We start from the raw sequence: 19051 nt of genomic DNA on the forward strand, positions 1-19051 counted from the left end.
ATGACGCGTCACGCTCACGCTATATCGTGATGACGTCATCGGGAGTCGATGCAATATGGCAAACCGGGATTTTTAAGTGTATATAAGGTGAGGATATGGGTTATGGTGTTAGGAGTTTTTATGGGGACATGTTTTGTTCTGTGACTTGACATTTGACAAAGGTGTTAATATAACCAGGTAATGGTTGAGGATGAGACACAGGATTGGGTAACTAAATTGGATACCATGGTTGTCAAATATAGAAATGAATTGATTGCTTTTAAGAACAAAAAATTAAATACTATCGAAAGTGATTATAGGGACATACATATGTATAGATGGTTACATGGTAAGGATGATATGCCTAGATACAAACGAAGAAATATACGTGCAATAAATACCCTGAGTATAGTTGACAGCAGTGGGGGTGATTCATCCGGCACAGACAATGTAGAGTCTAATACTAAGGGGTCCACTCAGACACAGTCTTTTTCTGGGGTGGCCACGAGATCTACGGCCAAACCTCCTATACCAGTGGGGCAAAAAGAAGTAAAAGAAATAGACGGCCACACATTAGGAGAGGGGGACACAAGTCGAAAGAAACTGCTGAGGAAAAAATGAATATTATTTTCAACCTCAGTTCTAGACCTCTTAGCGACACTGAAACTTCAGTTTTAAATCGTGGGTTGTCGTTTATACCCACCCCGAAGTGTGATATATTTAACACATATATTGATATTCACAAATTTCAAAGACAACTTAAGCTAAGAGAATTTTTTAAAGGTGAATTAAAAACAACAACATCTGTGTTTAAAAATCATCAGCTTTTGAACCCCCTAATACCCATCATTCTATAAAGGGCTTTACAAGAATGGTATGTCATGATGTGAACAAAATGAAACCATGTACCACTTACCCTAATTTGAATGCTGATGAGAGATTGGCTATTAAAACCTTAAGTAATGATAAAACGATAGTCATCCGCCCAGCGAATAAGGGGGGCTCCATAGTCATACAAGACTATATCCAGTATAGAGCTGAAGCCCTACGCCAACTCTCTGATGCTAAGGTATATCTGAAACTTAGGGGTAATCCATCTTTGATTGTTGATCAACATATACTGATGGGCCTTGAATCAGGAATATTAACTGAACAGGAAGTTGACTTTCTAACAAATGAGTATCCAAAAGTTCCTGTATTGTATTTGTTGCCGAAGGTGCACAAGACTCTAGAGAACCCCCTGGCAGACCTATTGTGTCTGCCAGGGACTCTTTATTATCAATCTTAGCCATTTTTATTGACTTTCATTTGCAGCCTGTAGTGAAAGGTACACCTGCATATTTACAAGACTCACCGAGTCTTATCACATCTTTGAGGAGTTATTTGGGTTTACAGACTGATGACATTCTCGTCACCATGGACGTTGACAGTCTCTACACCTCCATTCCGCATGCGGGAGGTGTGGCGGCTGTCAGATCCATGGTGACGGATAACCCTTTATATGAAGGACCGCCTATTGAATTCTTATGTGAGTTGTTGACGTTGTGCCTCGATAAGAATTTCTTTAGATTTGAAAGGGATTACTACTTGCAAATCTCTGGGACAGCCAAGGGTTCAAACATGGCACCCTCATATGCTAATCTTTACATGGCATGGTATGAGCAGATGGCCATGAAACCGTTTACCCACCCCCACATCAGGTATTATGTACGTTACATAGATTACGTGTTCCTGGTGTGGGGAGGGAGTATAGATGAATTAAAGCAATGGGTGTCATGTTTGAACTCTATGGACTGTCCCATAAGATTCAAATTGGAATATAGTGAGACACTGATTCACTTTCTGGATCTCAATATATTTAAGGTTGAGGGCGGGGAGGGTTACTCCTTTGGCACTTCTTTATATACAAAGTTGACTGACCGAAATTCTTTATTGGAGGCTAAACGTTTTCACCCTAGACACCAAAAGGTGGGGATAGTTACATCTCAGCTCACTAGGGTTATTCGCAACAATAGTGAAGTACCCACTATGTTGGAACAGCTAATAGAGATGGAGATGAAGTTGATAAAAAGAGGTTATGATAGTGTTATGGTCCAAGACATTAAAGAGAAATTGCTGGAAAGCACGGTGGAAAAGATATCTGAAAACCAAAGTAGGTGACACCACAGTTGAACTTTGTGACTACATATACTCCTATAAGCCAGGCACTGACGAGATCGGTACGCCAACATTGGTCTCTTCTTGAAACAGATACCACACTCCCATTTCAGGGGAACAAGCCACCATGGATGGTAAACAGGCGGGCAGATAATCTGCGGGATCTGCTGGTAAAAAAACGATCCAGTAGGATGCTATCAAAGTGAAACCTGGCTAAAGTCCTCAAAGCAAGGGATGTTTTACCTGTGGGAATTGCACGACATGCAAACATCCCCACACAAATAAATGTTACAGCATTCGCCATAGGCTCACATGTACCAGCACACATGTAATCTACATGTTAGTTTGCCCATGTTCCCTGGTATATATTGGGAAAACGATCACAAGCTTCAGGGACAGGATGACAAATCATCGTTGTGCCATTCGGGAAGCCCTTAAAACCGGGGACTCGGAACAGCCAGTGGCACGTCATTTTGTACAATTTAAACACAGTGTATCCAGCATGAAAACAGTGGTAATTGACCATATTCCTCCTCTGGCCAGGGGAGGTAACAGAGCAAAAAGGCTTCTCCAAATGGAGACAAAATGGATTTACACACTGGATACCCTGATACCAAGGGGACTTAATACTTACCTCGACTTTGGGCCATTCTACACTAAATAACCAATGGACAATACTATCTGATTGATTTAAAAGGCCATCAATACCTGCAAGGATCCTACATGAATCTTCATTCTAGTGGGTACTCACGGGTTTCTATCCATACGCTAGGAGGTATGAAGAAGATAGTTATGACTGTATATAAAATATGAATTTGCAATAATGGGTCAGTTTGTTCAGTTTAATTATCTGATGTAGATGGGAGAATAAACCTGTGTTTACTGCAAAAATACAACATAATATATGTAATGGTATAATGATTGATTTTATTTTTTGTAATGGATGTGATCGCGTCTCCGCAATATGACATGAAGGCTGTATTGTATCTGGAATAATTTAGGATTAATGAGGATTTCCTATTATGGCAATACCAAATTGAGTTGGGCACAGTCGTGCTTTACCTATTATTCAGATTGGATACCTGCCTTAGTGCTGCTATGTTGACAGTCATGTCATTTGCGGTTGTGGACGGGACCACACGTTCTGTTTAGGTGGTTACTATGGGAACCTAATAGATAATCAAATCGTGATGACGCGTCACGCTCACGCTATAGCGTAATGACGTCATCGGGAGTCGATGTGATATGGCGAACCGGGATTTTTAAGTGTATATAAGGTGAGGATATGGGTTATGGTGTTAGGAGTTTTTATGGGGACATGTTTTGTTCTGTGACTTGATATTTGACAAAGGTGTTAATATAACACTGAAACGTTATGTCTTTATGATATGTGCCTGAATTGGAATTAAAAATTGGATATTGTGTTAAGTCCAGTGAGTGCCTTTTTTTCTACGATGGGAATTATATATATATATATATATATACACACTATATATATATATATATATATTCCATGATGTTTCGGGACCACTAGTGCCCCTTCTTCTGAAGAACAGACCACTATTGGTCCCGAAACATCATGGAATATATTTGTTTTACACCAGTTGACTAGTGAGTGCTTAATATTGAAAAACTGTTTAAATCTCTTATGGCACCCTGGCTGATGCTTGTTTTTAAGTGAGAGTGAATACTAAATACCATCAGATATATGTAGAAATATGTGTTTATAAATAAGATGAAGAACATTGGAATGGGAAATATTCATATTTTCATGTTGGGTTAGCGTACTTGAGTATATGCGTGAGTGGGATGTTAGGAATACTGAGTTATTGGAAGCGTGCAAAAAGCTTACTTCTAGCGCAGTTAACATGCAAGCGGGAGTGTTAAATAGCGCTCCACTCGTAATCTAGCCCAAAATGTTTACTGATTTTTTTAACAATATTTTATAGCCTGTAAAAATATACAAAGTCTTCATCTTATATTAAAACAGTAGACTAACACCATGGGTCATTGTTTGACTGCATTAGATGATTCAATTCTTGCAATTTTTACCAGTAAGTCTTAGTAATTTAAGTAAATAGGAAAGCGCATACATTTTTCTTGCTTGTAAGAGCCTTTCTGACTGATGACATAATAGAAAATATTAACCTTACATTACTGTTGCTTTAGTTTTGTATGTTGAACTAATAAATCATATTATTTTAATATCACATTTCATTTATGTTGAAAGCATAAAAAAGTTTTATGCTGATCAAACAGAGACCTTCTCTGAGCCCCCTATTAAGAATAATATCCCATAGGGTGGCTGCAAGTATGAAAAAGCTGTTTTGCAGAGAGAGAAAATGATACGGATAATACATACAAAAAAAAACTATTTTAGTAATTTCTTTTTCTGCCAACTTGCAATTAATCTTGAAGAAACGGCCATAATTTTAAGGCTGTGAAATGTGCTGAGTCTATATTTTTAAGTGTTTTATAAATAAATAAATATGTTTTTATTTTAAACTAGCCTGTTCCTGTAGCAGTCTAGCTGGGTGACTGTGAGATCCCAACATGCACAAATAACGCTGGCAAGTGTTCTATCTTTGTGAGTCACTTTTTATTCCTTATTTGGTATCCTTTGTTGAAGGAGCAGTATTGCACTACTGGAATCTAACTGAAAACAATGACACAAGGCATATATGTGCAGCAACCAATCAGCAGCTTCTGAGCCTACCTAGATATACTTTTTAACAAAGCATACAAAGAAAATGAAACAAATTAAATCATAGAAATAAATTTGGGTTTATGTACCTATTTATTTGTCCTAAAGCTGCATTTTAATGCCATCTTACATAGTTACAGCCTTACAGGGGCTATCATTTTTATTTTAAATATAGAATATTTTATCTTGCACGTTATCAAATAGTCTCCATAAATATGGTAATCAAGTGACTCATTATACCACGTATGGGTTCATGCGGAACTCATGTAATTTGTGTAAATGAGCTTAGTGCTAAACCCAAATCCATTTTTTTTCAAGTCTGAAACAAAAGTATAAAAAGGATTATGAAACATTCCTGTTGTCTCACACATCCTAGACCACTTTAACCCTTTGAGTGCTAATGACGGCTCTGAGCCGTCACAGAGTTTCTCACTCTGGAGCTGCAGACCCCCAAGACCCACTGTTGGAAAGGTAATCGCCTAACCTCTCCAACAGTGTAAGTATTGGGGGTCTGTAAAAAAAAAAAAAGTTAAAAAAAATGTTTTCAAAAATTTCAAATATAAAAAATTAAAAGAAAATATTAGCACCCAGTATAATTATTAGATGTGGACATAATTTACTATTTGCCTTTTAACAAAACTGCACGTTCTAGGGGGATATTTACGAACAGCAACCAAGATGGCCGCTTTAGTTTGTAGCAGAGTACAACATGCAGATAAATCCGCTGCTTATCCGCAATCTATAGCTCCATAAACAAGTTGGATTCTTTTACAACTTAACCTGCTGCATCGCTTGAACTAAGTATTGTTTACTAACCTTAGCCCTAAGTACCGCAACCACTGGGCCTCAGAGGCGGTACAGAAGAGATTGTGGCCTATATCTACCAGCACCCCCGGTAATTCTAGGTAGAGATGAAGACCGGTGACAGAATCTTGACACGTTTACTAGATGAATATTTTGCTTGCCTTGTGGATATCCTTTCCAAAGCATGCAGTGATTAGAACGAGTGCAAACTTAAGAAAGGGGAGTCACAAATCTTCTAAGCACACTGTTTATGCAGATAAAGAAAAATGAAGGTGTACCAGTGGAGCCAGGGATGCTGACGATGGCCAAGATCAGAGGATGCCTGACAAATAGTGAGGAGTTGCAGATATGCCCTGATCTGCTGTAAAGCCATAATACTGAGAAGTTAGACAACATCTGGGCCTCTTTTACTTTGGAGCCTCCAGGATCTGCAGTGGAGCAGTGACAGAATCATGAAGGGAACCATATTGTTTTAACCCCAATATGCAGTTTGGTCCCAGCTGACTCAGAGGGGCTAACCTACTCACTGGATTTTAAACAATTGATCCGGAGTGAGCTGCTCCAAGGATCTTTGAGAAGGAAAAAAACATTGAGTGCACTTCTAAACAGTAGATCCTAACAGAAACCCTTACGGCTAGATTACGAGTTTTTCATTTTGAGCTGTCCGGTGCTAACAAGCAGTTTTCTCTCACCGCCCACTTACCTACAGCGCTGGTATTACGGGTTTTTACAAACCCGGCGTTAAAAGGCAAGAAGTGAGCGTTGAGCAAAATTTTGCTCCTTACCGCACTCCAATACCAGCGCTGCTTAAGACAGCGGTTAGCTGGTCGTACGTGCTCGGCATCTTCTATCTTCATCCATCCGATGCGGAGCGGCTCCATCTTCAAGACATCCGGCGTGGATCATCCTCTACAAACTGCTTCTTACTGAATGACGGTTCCTTTAAGTGACGTCATCCAAGAATTAAGGTTTGAGCTCACATTCTATTGGCTGATTGGAACAGCCAATAGAATGCAAGCTCAATCCTATTGGCTGATTGGATTGGATCAGCCAATAGGATTGAACTTCAATCCTATTGGCTGATTGCATAGGATTGAAGTTCATTATAGTATTATAGTGTTTGTGATGCGGGAGGGCCTTGGTTTATGGGTTAATAGGTAGTTTATGGGTGTTAGTGTACTTTTTAGCACTTTAGTTATGAGTTTTATGTTACGGCGTTGTACCATAAAACTCTTAACTACTAACTTTTAAATGTTTTAGGACTCTTGAGGGGGTAGGGTGTACCGCTCACTTTTTGGCCTCCCAGGACAAGCTCGTAATACCGGCGCTATGAAAGTATCATATGTATTTATTTGCAATCAATGGATATTTTTTTTTTTTTTTTTTGATAGACACATTGTTTACAATGGTATTATTTATTCCTTAATGTTTTGCAACTAACCTACTTTCTAGTTGAGAGAAGCTTCTATCATTTTTATCATGGGGGTTATAGTATATTATGTAACGTGAGGTTACATTGTAAGATTATTACAGTTGACATCATTAGTAATTGATGCGGAAAGACTATGTTCTTGCATATATGTCATATGCTGTTATAATATGTATCCTTTTAGAATTGTCTCTGTAATTCTTTGTGTTCACTTTGTTTTCTTACTTCAACCAAGATAAACATTAAATAAAATAAAAAAGCTGCACGTTCTAGGAAACTGATGAGCTAAATAATCTAAGTGTGTTAATTTTGCAGGCAGTTATTATCAGAATACTTGCAAACTCACCAGTTCTTTATGTTCATCTGTGAGATCGGCAGGCAGTGTTTCCATATATGAATCCTTCAAAGGTTTCCAACCAAGCTGGTGGGGTTCCATATAGATCATCCCACACCTTGGTGAATACAAAAACACAACATTCTTGAGCTCTATAAAACACTCGCTGTGCAGAATTCAATGCTGCGATCTCCGCTTTAATGAGAATATTCCATCAAAAGACTACATATAGTATTGTTCAATAATATAGCAGCTAAATTATTAACAACAAGTATTCCATTACTTGGTATCATTTCTTTTACTAACCTATGTTTAAAGATACATACAAAAGCTATAAATTAATCTATTTGGTTACATTTTCATCTAGTTTGGTGTAAACGTAAATTTAAACTTCTGTATATCCTTAATTCTGAAATTGTTTATATGTGCATGATGCCCACAATGATCATGATTTTTGTGCACATATGAAACAGCTGACTGGTGTGTACGTGTTATGTTCTAATTGTGTGTGTTAACAAAAAAACTTTGAATAAATTAAGTACGTAAGAAATAAAATAAGCATGAAAGGAAGCTTTTTTTTTGTTTAAATCAAAATAACCATATTGTAAATGTTATGAAAACATAATGCTGTGGCCAAATAGTCGCATTAGCAGTTGTTGTATTATTTCAATGCATTACGCCATTGTCAACCTGTGATGTCAGGAACTGATTAAGGAACATAAGTTGCAGTACGGGATGAACTCATGAACATATCCTGTATGCTATAGTCTGCAAGGGACGAACATGAGAGTAATTAGGGCTGCTTCCCTGGAGATATACAAATTGGCTTTGTGATAAATGGAACGGTTCTATCTATCTATAATCAATCTATCTATTTATCTATCTATCTATCATCAATTTATCTATAAGCTATCTCTCTATCTATCTATCTATCCATAATTAATCTATCTATAATATATCTATCTATCTATCATATATATTATCTATATTATCTATCTATAATCAATCTCTCTATAATCTATCTATCCATCTACCTATCTATCTATCTATCTATCTATCCATCCACCTATCTCTATCTATATATCCATCCACCTATCTCTATCTATCTATCTATCTATCTATCTATCTATCTATCTAAAATAAATCAATGTATCTATCTATAATGTATCTATCTATCTATCCATAATCAATCTATCTAAAATCAATCTATCTATAATCAATCTCTCTATCATCTATCTATCTTTCTATAATCAATCTATATATAATCTATCTCTCTATCTATAATGTATCTATAATCAATCTCTCTATCATCTATCTATCTATCTATCTATCTATCTATCTATCTATCTATCATCTATCTATCTATCCATAATTAATCTTTCTAAAATAAATGAATCTATCTATAATATATCTATCTATCTAATCTATATTATCTATCTATAATCAATCTATCTATTTATCTATCTATCATCAATTTATCTATAAGCTATCTCTCTATCTATCTATCCATAATTAATCTATCTATAATATATCTATCTATCTATCATATATATTATCTATATTATCTATCTATCTATAATCAATCTCTCTATAATCTATCTATCCATCTACCTATCTATCTATCTATCTATCTATCTATCTATCCATCCACCTATCTCTATCTATATATCCATCCACCTATCTCTATCTATCTATCTATCTATCTATCTATCTAAAATAAATCAATGTATCTATCTATAATGTATCTATCTATCTATCCATAATCAATCTATCTAAAATCAATCTATCTATAATCAATCTCTCTATCATCTATCTATCTTTCTATAATCAATCTATATATAATCTATCTCTCTATCTATAATGTATCTATAATCAATCTCTCTATCATCTATCTATATATCTATCTATCTATCTATCTATCTATCTATCTATCTATCTATCTATCCACCTATATCTATCTATCTATCTATCCATAATTAATCTTTCTAAAATAAATGAATCTATCTATAATATATCTATCTATCTAATCTATATTATCTATCTATAATCAATCTATCTATAATCAATCTATCATCTATCTATCTATCCATCCATCCACCTATCCCTATCTATCTATCTATCTATCTATCTATAATTCATCTATCTAAAATAAATCAATTTATCTATCTATAACTAGTCCTAAAGCCCGTTCACACGGGCCGTGTTGTGTTATGTGTAACTCTCTCTCTCTCTCTCTCTCTCTCTCTCTCTCTCTCTCTCTCTCTCTCTCAATCTCTCTACCTATCTATCTATTTAGCTATCCACCTATCTCTATCTATCTATCTATCTATCTATCCATAGTCAATCTATCTAAAATATATAAATCTATCAATCATCTATCGTATCTATATTATCTATCTATCTATAATCAATATATCTATAATCAATCTCTCTATCATCTATCCATCCATCTATCTATAATCAATCTATTTCTATCTATCTATCTATCTATCTATCTATCCATCTATCCATAATCAATCTATTTAAAATAAACCAATCTATCTATTTATAATCTATCTATCTATCAATCTATCTATCTATCCATAATCAATATATCTAAAATAAATCAATATATCTATAATCTATTTATCTAAGTTATATATATCTATCTACATATCTATCATCAATCTACCTATCTATAATCAATCTATCTATAATCAATCTATCATCTATCTATCTATAATCTATCACCCACAGCTAGATATCTGTTTATTATAAGTAACATTTTGAATGTTATACTTTTCATATATTATTTAATTCTTCAATTAATTCAAAGATGTCAACCCGTCAATATAGTAAGAAAATATACTAAACAACCCATTTAAAAAAACCACACAACTAATACACAACACATTTTTAATACCATTTTAATGTCAATGTGCCCACGTCTAGAAAGTGAATGAAAGGACAGATGTCAAGTGTCAACTGTTAGAAAATAATAATAACAAATAAAAAATAAATTACAACTCTTGCTTTTTTTAGATACTGATGATAAATTCTGGTCTCTGTTTTCACTTGAAAACATTAAATAAATTACCTGCTCACAGTGGCTGGAGATGCTTGCTCCAAATCTGCTGGCTCGAAAATTAAACTCATTTTAGCATTCATCTGGATTATTTCTCCACTCATCAAGCAAAGCTAGAAAAAATGTCAGCGCCAAAAGTGTTAATCGTACTCCAAAAATGTATCCATATATCATAGATACCAAGAATTATTTTCTAATTTCCTGTCTTGTGGCATTAGTAATCTGACTTGCTGGGCAACATCATCTGAACATTACATATTCTTCTGTGCCAACATGATTAATTATATCTATGTCTACAGTATCATCATATCACAGTTTGTCTGATTACTAAATCTCATTAGGTTTGACTCTTGGTTTGTGCTATCAGCAGAAGGCAAGTGATGGGATTTCTGAATGATGTTGTCATATCTCTGCTCTCAATATCACAAAGATTTAAAGGTAATTATTCCCATGTTGCTAAATGCTGATGGGACAGGCATATTTCACAGAAAGATAAATGCTGTGATAAATTGTCTCACTCTAAGGTTAAAATATGAAAGTAATGAATACATGCAATACACAGACCTCAGGTTAAATAGTCATGTTACTCATATGTTTCTTGACTTGAAAGTTATGCAGCAGATATGTATTAAAAAAGCTGAATACATTTTTGGCGTGGACATATTTATGCAAAAAAAAGAAGACTCTCCCCTAGCTTTAAAAGTTTCAGGTGCTCCTTGAAGACTCTACCGTTGAGAGATGCATACAATGGGCCCTATTTATGAAAATGCGTAAGCAGTTTCATGCTCATTTCGTCGCATGCTCGCTCATGCAAGCCCACCACCAAAAGTCAAGAAGCACCGATTGTACAATCACTGCTTCTTAAAGTATCCGCACTCTCAGGGGTTGCGGACATCAGACGACCCGGACATGTTCATCTGTATTGCCTGTCACAAAAACTTCACGAGAGCAAGGGGCAGGGTTGTACAAGCTATTGCTTGTGCAACCTTAAATTTCATCAGCCATTGCTGCTCCAGAGGCCCTCTCTCTATGAGAACCTTATCCACACACATTACAATAAATCTTGTGGAATGGAATAAGAAGGCGCCATATAGAGTAGTATCGTCAAGTTAAACAAAACGAACAGACAGACGATAAGGAACTCATAGGTCTTGTGCCTCTAACTATGTGGTATACCCTTTGTCCTGTTTTTGTGGGAGCCAACATATAGGGCGCACTTGTAGGCGCCTTAGTACCAGATGGTCGGAACATTATCACAATATTAAGAACAATTTTAAATTACACAGTGTACCCAGACACTACCACTTGAAACACAATGGTAGAATGGATTGTGTTAACATTACACCAATTGAACACATTCCCAGGTCAGATTTTTATAATAGTTTCTTTAGGTTAAGACAAAGAGAGACATATTGGATCCATAAACTCCAGACATTACATCCACTTGGTCTTAACATGAATGTAGATTTATCAGCATTCCAATAGATTATGGGACATTATATAATGTATTATTGGAGTAAGGACTATCAGTATTTTTATTTTTTCTGTTCAGAGGTAACTAATTTTATACTAGTAGGTTAAGTTATGTGTGACCCTATTACCCCACACATCGTTAGTCCCTTTGCGAATAATATATCATACTATCATTATCATTTAATACTGTTACTCCCTTCAGGGCTTATTTATTTTATTTTATACATTTTTTAATAGTTATATTTAGGAAAGACTAGTTTCCGTTAGAATATAAGCCAGAATATATACATCAGTCTGACAGAAGACCAACGATATAATAGAGGGTTACTTAGTTATAAGGGTGAGTTAATCAACTGTGTGAATAATGTCCTACTATACGTTGGAGTGTTATAAATCGCATTTTTAGTTGGTATTAAGTATATAAATTCATATATTTATTAACTAGAAATATATACACAAGTTTGGAGATTTTTTTTACCAGTATTACGATCATTTATAGTTTTTATTTCAGCGTATTGCTTGTCTGTAATAGGTATATGAATTTAATGTTGTAAGTTTTACCATTGTATTGACTAGTTTTTAACAGCAGGGGATAGGGCCCACTACTCGATTAACACTATCTGCTTGTTTTTGGGGGTGTGATTATCTATACAATTTGATTGGTTAGAGGGAGGTACAAATACAGCAGGGGATTAGCTTGTACTTTTACAGCCTGATGAAACGGCTCTGCGTAGCCGAGAAACGCGTTGCTGAGTTTTATATGTTTTAATAAACTTGTTTTAGCTTTTACAATCCCTTGCTGTAGTCTTTATGAATATATAACATTGCTAACTGCCTTGCCAAGTTTGCCGAAGGAAGCGCGCTGACTTAGGTGATCGCGGGGCCTCCGTATACACACCCTCTGAATTGGTAGTGTTGATTGGTACTTCTATTGGAAGGCGTTGGAGTCTGCTTGCCCCCGATTGGTGGAACGTCCCCACGTGACCTGACTGCCGATACTGCTGCCTGAGTCTATCGGGCGACTAAGAGGTTCTGGACTGCGGTTTCGGGAATTTTCGAGTGCCGCTCCTTTTGTGAGTTCCTTATCGTCTGTCTGTTCGTTTTGTTTAATTTGACGATACTACGCTATGTGGCGCCTTCTTATTCCATTCCACAGGATACACTTTTGACATCATACTCTGGGAAGAGCTGCCTTCTACTCGATCGTCTTGAATCTACTGCTGCCATCTTTAGCGCACCTCCATAGGGTGATAATAGCCCTATTTCTTTCACAATAAATCTAAGCATGTAAGCCTACAAACCTAGCTGCCCTGTAGATCGCCATCATGTAAGATAATCTAAAACAGTTGGAAACCTTTGGCAGGCTTCTCTACCCATTTGCTTCTTATAAATGTTGCCTTAGCATATTATACCTATGTTTATAGAGCTGTGGAATCTGTTGGCGCTTTACAAATAAATGATAAATAATAATAATTTCCCCAGCAACCATATCCCATTATAGAGGGACTTAATGCAACAATCCAGATATTTCTCCTGGGATTAGGAAGGAAGTGTAAATATGATATTTGTAGGCACAGTCACTTTCTTTTCCTTTTCGGTTCAAGGAAGTTAATCACAAAATCTTGTAAAATCCCAAGAGATTACAGTTAAGCAAACAGTGAACTCAGCACTAATGACACTGAATGACTGTTTATTCTTCAGATGAAAGTAGGAAAAGGAGCTGAATGATAACTGGTCACAGAGTTCACCTTTTAAATAAAGAAAAACCCAGGCAAACATTTGAGTAGATGTAATAAAACTTATTTGTAAAATTAATATTTCACTAAAATAAATTTGCAGCAACATGGCAACTTTAAAATTGAGTTCTTAAAGATTTGTAACTGTTCTTTGTTACAACCGTGAGTAGTGAGATCAGTAGCATTATAATCAATGAAGCTGTAAAAAAACCGCCTTTAAAAACATCACTAAACAAAAACTCCCTGTATAAAACAGTCTACTCTAACATATGCACAAAAGAAAACTTGAAAGAACAGTTAAAGAGATATACAAGAAGAATTAAAAAACAAGTGAGACTTGATTGCAAGGCAAGACACATCATAGGGTCAATAGTGTCTTCAATTAATTCTGCATGTTTGAATGAAGTTAAAATGAAAAACCACAACCGGACCTCAAAAATGCCCCAGAACACCTATGGCCAAACCCTTATTCACCTATGTGAGGTTAGTCATACACCTTTTGTTCTATAGAATCATTTGAGCAAAATTTACTATCCCTGCAGGTGGACAGGTTTGCAATCACACTTGCGATGTTGCATTGGACAGTGAAATTTAACACCGAACAAGAGGATTCTTGTGCAATGCTGCCCCCTGCTCAACCAATTGCACTAGAATAGGGAATGTCAGTCACCCTGAATGAGCGAGTTGTGGTTCCAATCGTATTTCTTGTATTGCTAGCAGATCTCACATTTGCTGTGCGAGATACCATGTATTGGGGCACTTATCACAGCTATATATGCTAATGGCAGGAACGCCCTCTTATGAAAAGCTGTAAAAGATAGGTGCAGGGACCATTTGTGAATATTACCTTAAAGGGACAGTATACACACATTTTCATATAACTGCATGTAATAGACACTACTATAAAGAATAATATGTACAGATACTGATATAAAAATCCAGTAAAAAATGTTTTAAAACTTACTTAGAAGCTCCCAGTTTAGCTCTGTTAAAAAGGTTAGCTAGAACACCCACTTTAAGTGGGAAATACCAGACACTCCCCTCCCCCTGCATATGAAAAGACACTTTACACAAACAGGAGCAAGCTGGAGTAGGTATAACTCAGTATTCTCCTAAAACTTTGGGGCTTGGTTAGGAGTCTGAAAATCAGCGCAATGTTATTTAAAAATAAGCAAAACTATACATTTAAAAATAACAAATATGGGCTATATAAATGGATCCTCTACAAACCATTTATGCAAAGAAAAATCGTGTGTATAATGTCCCTTTAACTATAAGGCTCCTCTGCAGACTTACACGCTTTTATTAATTTAGCTCATTAAACTTTTATTGCTCATAGTTGCATCAAGGATAAAGGATAATTTATTTTGAGTAACATGACTCTTTAAGATGGTTAATGTTTGGGTTAACGTATGCTTGTGATAGGTTACAGGTATTGCCAATCATTTTACCCGTTGGTTCATTTTATATATATATATAAATATATATATAACACATTACCTTCTTATTGTCATCTAGAACAGTGTTCATATTTTCTATCCAAACAGCATCCACTGGACCATCGAATACTATCCACTTTCTATCATCCGTTGTTGAAGATGCCTGATCTCTAAAAGTCGTAGCGAGTACTCCATCTGTCCATTCATGACTTACTTGGTCAAAGCACCCATACAATTGCCCCATGGTAATTGCCTTGGGATTGATAATACGAAGCTCTACGGCATGTTCTTCAATTAATTTGGCTGAAAAGTAAACCCCATCAAATACAATTAGTATGAACGTTTCAGAATTCATGATAATAATTTTTTATATTAGTTATTTCTCTTTCCATGGCAAGGGCACTGTTCATATAATAAGTCGTAGTGCCCAATTCTTTAAAGCCCTCTGGTCTGGAGAGATTCTATAAGATGCTTTGTCAGAATTACAACGTACCTAAGGGATTGTTTTAAAGGTAATTTTTACCTTGGGAACTATCTCAGCAAAAGGGGCTTCACAAATACACTTTATGTAAGGAGAGATACTCTCTTTACAATGTAATGCTCAGTAAAATAAGTTGATGATTTCTCTCCACGCCGGCAAGGTTTTGAGCATCAGGCCCCTTATGAGAATACTTTTATAGAAAATAAATGGCCCATGTATTTCATGTATTTCTAGAACATAAAAACCATGGCATTACATTTTATTTCTTGCTACTTACTTTGTCCTACAACAGTAACATTCCCCGCTCATACCACACTCAGCTGCAAACTCCAATAATACTAAATACTTTATTATTTTCTCCATATTTTGGAGCTTATTGCTTGAAAGATGTAAAGCGAAAAGAGATGATACTCCAAGGGGGATATTTAACAAAGGTCTGGCGGACCTGATCCGACAATGCGGATCAGGTCCGCTAGACCTTGCTGAATGCGGACAGCAATACGCTCTCCGCATTCAGCATTGCACCAGCCGCTCTTGTGAACTTCTGGTGCAACGTCGCCCCCTGCAGATTCGCGGCCAATTGGCCGCCAGCAGGGGGGTGTCAATCAATCCGATCGTACTCGTTCGGGTTGAATTGCAGCAATGTCTGTCCGCCTGCTCAAAGCAGGCGGACAGGTTATGGAGCAGCAGTCTATAGACCGCTGCTTCATAACTGCTGTTTCTGGCGAGCCTGCAGGCTCGCCAGAAACACGGACCCTCAAGCTCCATCCGGAGCTTTATAAATGGGCCCCCATAAGTTAACCCCTTTTGCTACTCAGGAATTTCGGATAATTTTTTGCATTTTTGCTTTCACTCCATTAAAACTGAAATAGAGCTTTATTTTTTTTAATTTACCTATCAAATATATTTTTTTAAGCAGACAACCCAAGGTGTTGATCTAAGCCCATTTTGGTATATTTCATGCCAGCATTTCACCGCCAAATGCGATCAAATTGTTATCTTTTTCACAAACTTTGGGATTGTCACTGAAATTTTTTACATACGGCTTGTGCAATCATGACACAAATTATTGTAAAAGCTTCTCTGGGATCCCCATTGTTCAGAAATAGCAGACATATATGGCTTTGCCATTGCTTTTTGTTAATTAGAAGGCCGCTAATTGCAGCTGCGCACCACACTTTTATTATTTATTCCCGACAGTGAAGGAGTTAATCAGGTAGCTTGTAAGGTTAATTTTAGCTGTAGTGTAGAGATTACCCTCCCACCTGACACCTCACACCTCCTGATCCCTCCCAAACAGCTCTCTTCTCTCCCTCACCCCCACTGGTCAACACCATCTTAATTACTGGCAAAAAGTCTGCCAATATGCAGTTTAGTTTTTATTTTATATATATATATATATATATATAAAATATTTTTTATCTTTCTGCAGTGTAGTGATCCTTATCAACCCACCCATCTCCTAGATCCCCCCCCCCCACCACCAATAGCTTTCTAACCCTTGAATAATAGCGACCATCTTTAGTATTGGCAGCTGTCTACTAGTACCTATATATATATGTTAAATTCTGTAGTGTGGTGGCCCCCCCACACCTCCCCCTCTAGTGATTTTTAGCTAGAGCCCCCCACCTTTATTTCTGTAGTGTAGCTTCCCATCTCTACCTCTACTATCAAAATATTACATGCAACAGGTGGGCAGAGCTTGGCAGCCATTTTCGACTTCTAAAAAACTATGAATATTTAAATGTTTCATGTACTCCTTACAAGCTTATAGATGTGGGACCCATTGCAGGATGCTTCTCTGGTATGTAACAATAAGTAATCAAAATGATGTATTGGGTCTAGACTGTCACTTTCATGAGCAACCTCCCAAAAGACATCAAATACTTCCAAAATTGACCTGCTCTCTTATCCCAGATCGTGACTCCCACTCTAGAAAAACTACAGAAACCTAATGCTAAATATTAAAATCAGCAATATGTTTCCCTTCTAACAAACACTAGTTCCTAAGGCCAGAAAACAATCCTGTGACACTACTGATCACTAAAGTAAAAGGTAAAAATAAATAGTCCTAACAAAAAATAAAAATAATCACTAGCTGTGCAATTATTTACAAAAAATACTAAAAATATAAAACCTTCAAAACAAAATAAAACCTTTAAAGCTTTTAAAACTCAACCCCATTATCTGATAGTAAACCACTTAAATAAAGGGACAGTCTAGTCAAAAATAAACTTTTGTGATTCGGATAGGGCATGCATTTTTTTTAACAACTTTTCAATTTACTTTTATCTTCATAATTGCTTTGTTCTCTTGGTATTTTTTTTTAAAGCTAAACCTAGGTAGGCTCAAACTAATTTCTAAGCCATTTTAGGCTGCCTCTTATCTCAGTGCATTTAGACAGTTTGTCACAGTTAGACATTGCTAGTTCATGTGTATCACATAGATAACATTGTGCTCACTCTATGAGTCAGCACTGATTGGTTAAAATACAAATCTGTGAAAAGAACTGAGATAAGGGGCAGTCTGCAGCGACTTAGATACAAGGTAATCACAGAGGTAAAAAGTGTATTAATATAACTGTTGGTTATGCAAAACCAGGGAATGGGTAATAAAGGCATTATCTATCCTTTTAAACAATACATTTTCAAGTAGACTGCCCCTTTAATTAAACAAATATTGTCTTATTAAATATACTGTAGTTATTCCCTTATGGTTAATATACTCTTATGCCTTTTATTTTTTTTTGTAAACATATGCAAAACTATTCAATGTGAAAGCAACTATTTCGATTTCTTTTTTGTAAACAACAATTTTATTGTTACCTTTTTAAGGTTAAACCTATTGTTTTTGATCTCTGACTATTAGAACTGATTAGAATTTCATTGGCTTATTTAGTCATGAGATTTGAGGTTAGTAGTATAATTATATTTGTGCTTATCATTTTTTTATTAAATAGTTTATAAATCAATTAATTAGGTGTGTTACAAATGTGTCTGATTAGCATATTTTACGGATGTGTTTTGAGATATGTTTTGATTTATTTTAATTGCATCAGATGTTTGTAGTACATGCATAAACATTATTGCAGATCATTGAGGTATTTAATAAATAATTGTTTTATATCATAGGCTGATGATACAGTCTTATTAGCTAGCCAAGAAACATGTTTACGATTTACTTCCCAATCTGATTATATATATATTCAGTTGTGTATATACAAATAATAGTGGGTCTAATTCGTAACCAAAGGGTTTCACTAGTTTCCAGAGCTGGGATTCCCCATCCTTTAAGTGGAAAACCTAACTTGGTGTCTTGTTTGGGTGGAAAAGAGCAAGGGGCTGATTTATGAATGTTTGGCGGTCGTGATATGCTGTAGCGTATCATGTCCGCCAGACATCGCTAAATGCAGACAGAATAGGCTGTCGGCATTTAGCATTGCACAAGACCG

At 36.0% G+C, this 19051-nt stretch overlaps 1 protein-coding gene across 1 annotated transcript in view; it reads right to left on the reverse strand.

Annotated features, from left to right (window-relative positions):
• The window catches only part of DNAH3 (dynein axonemal heavy chain 3), a 611780-nt gene that overhangs the window by 136091 nt on the left and 456638 nt on the right, over nucleotides 1–19051 (reverse strand). Inside the window, exons 36-38 of the mRNA XM_053694256.1 lie at nucleotides 15181–15422; nucleotides 10484–10584; nucleotides 7420–7525 (exon numbers count right to left, since the gene is read on the reverse strand). Of these exons, the coding sequence (XP_053550231.1) occupies nucleotides 7420–7525; nucleotides 10484–10584; nucleotides 15181–15422 (449 nt within the window). The remainder of the gene's footprint in view (nucleotides 1–7419; nucleotides 7526–10483; nucleotides 10585–15180; nucleotides 15423–19051) is intronic.

Source organism: Bombina bombina, chromosome 11, assembly GCF_027579735.1.
Source record: "Bombina bombina isolate aBomBom1 chromosome 11, aBomBom1.pri, whole genome shotgun sequence".
NCBI classification, from domain to species: Eukaryota; Metazoa; Chordata; class Amphibia; order Anura; family Bombinatoridae; genus Bombina; species Bombina bombina.